General features: G+C 30.4%; 1 protein-coding gene across 1 annotated transcript; it reads left to right on the top strand.

Moving 5' to 3' along the window:
• Positions 1-362: 362 nt before the first annotated feature.
• On the top strand, positions 363-4,348 carry LOC134239231 (uncharacterized; the record flags this gene model as incomplete). The annotated part of the gene is made up of 8 exons (XM_062721392.1): positions 363-481; positions 1,242-1,325; positions 1,618-1,748; positions 2,536-2,622; positions 2,710-2,802; positions 2,968-3,081; positions 3,520-3,730; positions 4,193-4,348. Coding segments are annotated over exons 1-8 (892 nt in total), but the record flags the coding sequence as incomplete, so codon positions are not given.
• Positions 4,349-5,925: the final 1,577 nt, after the last annotated feature.

Genomic DNA, 5,925 nt, shown 5'->3' with positions numbered 1-5,925 from the left:
ATTTTTTTTACAAAGGACTAAAATGTATTTATAGAGCTTTTTAGAATTTTCGGGACTTCGTTAAGGAGGCTAGGTGGTCAACAAATTATACTTTTATTAACCACCAGATATAACTTAAATTTTGGGATATGATATCTTAAGCTGTCAACTTTCATTTGGCAAAGAAAAATTTCATAAATTTTAATTTTAAAATTTGATAATTTTATTATATCTTTATATGGAGCTCTTTCTCTAAAGGGGATCAAAATAGTCTAAAAATGCCCACGACCACCCGGCCTCTTTAAATTATTGAAAAATTCATTTTCTTCCTTTGCCTCTGAGAAAAACATGAGAAAATGTTGACAATGTGTAATTTAAATTATTTTAGAGTATGCAAAACATTCAGATATTGACGAAAATGTAGCAGTTATTATCTGTGGAAGAAACACCAAATTCCAACGTTACTACTCAAATCAGTACTCCGATATGAAGCATTGCTTAGGTAAAAGACATTGCTTTGATACATATGATGTGTATACATTTTTCTGTTAAATGTTTAATCAGTTTATGACCTTTAATAGTATTTTGTGATTTTCTTGTCTTTCATACGCAGATCTTTCTAGGGGGTGGGGATAGGGGTATGGGGGTCCGGAACACCCTGGAATTTCCGAATTACTAAATGTATAAACTAAACCAAGTAAAAAGTGAATATGGACCCCCTTGAAAACACGGACCCCTCCTCGAAAACACAGTTCTACATGTATGAAATTGGCATGAAAATTCATATGAAGTTTTATTAAAGTGAACTCTCCCCACCCCACCCCACCTACATTCACACCACGAAATAGATTTTTTACGTTTGGGAAATGAGTCAACGTTTTTCTTTTTTTTTTCTTTTTTTTTACTTGTTAAAAAATTTTGGGGCTGGAAAAGGGTTTTTTTGGACGGGTGGAACCCCCCTCCCCTTCTTTTGTAGAATTCCTGGATCCGCACCTTCTTTAGTTTAAGTACTGTATGAAACCCTTAAAATGTCATATCATAAATAAAGTTGATGATCCTATTGAATGAAATACATGAAGATAGCGAACAGTATTCAAGTTCAAAAGTCCAATAAACAGTACAGGATTGAGCAGAGCAAACATGGACCTTCGAAACATCAGAGGAGGGATCATGTGCCATGGAGTAGAGAGCATCCTCTACCGACCGCTTAAGTATAACATTAAAACATTTACATAGGCAACATATTTTATATTTATTTTCAGATGACGTTGAATATGGGGGACCAAGTCCACTAACAGCTGCATTTTTTCTGTCTTCAGGATGCTTACTACATGTCAATGAAAAAGGTGATGTGTTTCTCATATTTTAAATTGTTATCCTTATTTGTAAATTTTGTTTTATTTCATTTTTCATATATAGAGATGATACGTTTGCTTGACATTGCGTGTCATAGTTCAATCATAAACATAGATATTTAGAAAATATAAGCGTGTACATAGACTGTGTTATTGTAGAATTGTTAAGAAGATATAATCATTTATTTTAATGCTCGGATATCTTAAATGTGAAAGTAATTTACTTTGAAAAAAAATTTTGCACAAATCAAAACTTCGCTTTAACATTCAACTTTATCGACAGGGTACACAAGAAGGTTTGGAGAGTTTCACGTTCGTCCGAAAATAATTCTCATTTCTGATGGAAAACCCACAGATTTTACGGCCATGAATAATATTAATATTGATGATTCTCCAGTTTTTGAAACTGAAGAGGTATGACCACGAAGAAAAGTTCTCTTAAAAATCAAATTTAATGTCCATTGTTTTAAACATTTTCTTTTTCTTTTATGGTGTGACTTGTAGTTATAATAAAACGTCTCTATATGAGTGAAAATAAGACAACATACAATCAATCAATAAATTGTCATTAAACAATTATTTAAGTGTTTTTTCCCTTTATTAATTAAGGACAGATGATACAAACAAGTTTTTTTTTCTTTGGAAGGGAATAAATATCATGCCACAAGTTAAGAAAGGTTGATAACTTTTCGATATTTTCTCCTAAAAACTGGAAAATGAAATAGACTTCAAAATATTAGTAAACTTCAATAAAAAAAACAGATATAGACAAAAAACATTCAGTAAAGGTTTACAGGTGAAAAAAAAATTTCAGAATGTTACCTTGGTGCTAAAAGTGTAATATAAACTTTAGAAAAATATACCAAGTCAGGTGAATTTCATGAGGAAAAATAAAATTATTTAAAAAATTTCAGCAATATCACATAGGCTGTTTTTTTTTTTACATTTTGCTTTTCCTAATTAAATAAACATGGCTTGGTATATTTTTCTTAAGTTTATATTACAGTTTTAGCGCAAAAGTAATATTCTGAAATTTGTTTTCATTTGGAAACCTGTACTGAGAGTGTTTTGTCCATATTTGTAGTTATATTGAAATATTAGTAATATTTTTCAAGGTTGTTTCATTTTCCAGTTCTAAGGAGAAAAAATTATTTGTATCATCTGTCTTTAAATTCACATAAATGTTTACAGAATATTTTAGGACAAAAACCATTTGCTGCAGTATACAAAGATTATTGGCAAGTTCCATCCCATCTTCTGCATCCCTGTTGGAAGGAAACCCGACTTGGTACTTTGCATTTTATATCTTTTATATTAGTATTTTTTCAAATTTTAATCTGACACTGTCAGATTCTCAAATACCTATATTCAACAGACATTACTGGAATTCCTGAGTGCTCAGTCAAGGGGAGGAAAGATTTTTTTTCCCTACGAGACCAGACAGTTTGCAAAATATACAGAAAATATGGTAAATACAAGAAATCACTTCACGGAAAAATAACATGCAAAATTCCTGTGACCTGTTCCTTGCATTAATAAAAGTTATTCATCTAAGATACCTCATTCTTAGATATCCATTTTTTAGGCCTCGACATTGTGAAATATTAAAGAAATCGACTTATATTTTTTAAAGAGAACTGCCTCCATGTTATCGTATAACATGAGAAATGATGGGAATGACCACGACATGATTCTGACGTTGCTGGCTTGTAACTTTCCTGATAAAGAATTCTCAGAGAAAGATCAGGTATTTTGAAATTGAAGTTTCCTGATACTGAAAGCCTACTTTATTTGCATTCGATAAATTTTTGCGAAGTTCGCGAGGCTCTCGTCATCGTGAATATTTCTCGCCGTCAACTAGACCTTAAAGTCTTTGTGTCTATTAACAACAAATCCAAAAAGGTTTGATCATGAAAATAAATCGTCGTGACTTAGTTTAGCCCTGGTAAATCGCGAAACAATGTCGTTGCGAATAAAAGTTGGTTTGCAGTAATTTTCAGAAAGAGATCAGATAAATTCTATAAATCCGACAATCTTTAATTTCAAAGGAAGAAAATTATTTTGTCTTCTTTTTACATGTTTAAGCATGAATTTTGTTTTATAAGAATTGTGAGCATTTTTTGAGAATTTCACTATTTAATTTGTAAAGTCATATTTATTTATTTATTTATTTCATACTTTCTAGGAGGATATATTTGAAATATGCTCAAAGAAATCATTATATAATTCCGAGGATTCAGTAAAAGCAGAAGTTGTCGATGAAATTGATGAAGTATATCAAGAGAGAGACCCTCGAATGCCTCCTTTAGGATCACGGGCCAAACGTGGACGAGACTGGAAGTGGAATAATCAGGATAGCAATGGTCCTGGAACAGTCATAGGACACTTAAAGGAGGGTGAGAGCACTTTTCTTTAAATATCTTTGATTATTCTTTGGCAGAAAAAATATTATAATCCATGATTTTTAAAAAGAGTACGAACTGCAATTTTCCATTATCTGTCTGTATGCTTAGCCTATACTAATAATTGTATAAGTGAATATTTATTTGTAACTCTGCAAATTAAGATATGCAAACACCCAGATATTTTTTTTTTTGATTCATCTCCAGAGTTTTTATTTCAAAATGTTTTTTTAATACTGCCATTTTATTTAAAGATTTCTGGATTTAAAACATTTTGTCCTTTAGATCTATTAAGATAAAATATGGGTTTTTGTATTTTGTTTACTCAAACTGGGTTTTCATTGCGCTATTGTTCATCGGTTAACTGATCATTGACATTGAAAGTCCCTTTTTTTCTTTTAAAAAATCATTACAATCTCAAAAACGAAAAGATTTTCCTCATCATTTTTTTTTCAGTCGGCTGGTTAAACGTAAATTGGGATACCGGTTTAGTCTATGGCTACAGATATGGATCTACCAAAGATGAAAGGGATAAATACGACGTTCAAGTCTGTAATGAACCTCGAATATTAGAAAATGAACCTATTGCAACGGGATGTCCAGTAAAAAGAGGTAAAAGCCGTCCTCTATGTAGATAACTTTGTAATGTTAAACCCCCAAAAATTATATTTCAGATTTTTTTTCGTTATTTCCCGATCATGACAAAGAGCACACGGCGAATGTGACCTGTCGGTAGGGATGCTTACTCCTTCATGACACCTGATCCCATTTCTGAAGTTCTTGGGTTCCGTGTTTGCTCCCCTCCTATTTTGTGATGTTAAGGTAAGTCACTCCTCAAGTTTGTTATATCAAGGATTTTTTGAGAAGTATATTTTTGATAAGTACTCATAAAGAGTAACTCAAAATTGCAAAGAAAATAGGGGGTCAGTGTGCATCCTACTTATCTACGGTACATTTAAGTTGACCTTTTTGCACTTACATTTCATTTCTTTGGTTAATTACTTTAACCCTTATTATATTTGATTAGATTTAATCAAGGCAATAAATATAATCTTATTTTTTGTAAAATAGTTTGAATAATATTTAACATTTAAAAAATCTTTCAAATTAATGCGCTTAAATTATTGTTTGACCTTTTTGCACTAAAAAATAATATATTTAGGGTATTAAAAAACTTAATAGGCAATAAAAAATTTTCTTATATCAAACTTTTTACGACTTGAGTGCTGATCAGTCACAAGTATCGAGTAGTTTAAAATAGTGAAAGAAAAAGGTGGGGTCAGTGATGTTAATTTTGAAATATTTGTCAAAATATGTGATTTTCAGGCTAAAAATGGTGTAAATTTGACCTTGAAAGTTTGTTGAGGGAAGGTGTAAAACTTAGTCTTAAAATATAACTTAAGATCATATTAATATTTTTAGCAATATCAAAACGTTTTATTTTCCTAAATTTCCATTGCATTGAATTTTATAAATGTGCAGATTTGCAGAATTTTCTGCTAAATATCCTTCCACCAAAAGAAATAGTCCCTCATAAATCTTGCTTCTTTGTTGATTTTTGAGCAGTTTTTTCATTGAATGTTAAAAAATTTACATTTTTGAATATAAATATGTCATAAAAATTGAATTCTGATTAGTAGTTTTGAAGTAAAAGCTTCTGCGTGAAATTTTCTAAAAAGCTGAGGAGTGACTTAGCTACCTTGTAAATATTTCACGTTAATATTGAATATATAGTGTGGAACTGAAAAAATTGTCTGTTTACAGAGTAAAACGAAATACTGTTTATGTAACACATTTATTTTCCTTTAAAACACAACAAAGAACTTTTTCATTATTTTCTTCTTTGTAAAGGTGTAATTGAAAAAATTGTCGATGGCAACACATTTACAAACGCAACTAAAATCATTATTTTTCTCATAAAGGTGCGAAAAAAGGTTTGGACATAACGGAAAATATGATCTACAGATATGGTAATTATTGTTCACAATGTCTGTAATATTCTGCTATTGTATATGTTCTTAATTTTCTTGATAAAAATCCTTTTCATTATAGTACAAAGCTGATGAAAAATATATTTCTATATTTCTCTATGCGTTTCTATATTGTAAAAGATTCATTAGTATTGAAACTCTATATACTGTACGGACTAATTTGGAGATCCTAGAAAATTATTTTTTTCAAGTGTTAAT

This window comes from Saccostrea cucullata, unplaced genomic scaffold (genome assembly GCF_032062105.1).
Source record: "Saccostrea cucullata isolate Sc308-1 unplaced genomic scaffold, CSIRO_AGI_Scuc_v1 ctg23066, whole genome shotgun sequence".
NCBI classification, from domain to species: Eukaryota; Metazoa; Mollusca; class Bivalvia; order Ostreida; family Ostreidae; genus Saccostrea; species Saccostrea cuccullata.
This window is presented reverse-complemented; position numbering and strand designations above follow the sequence as displayed.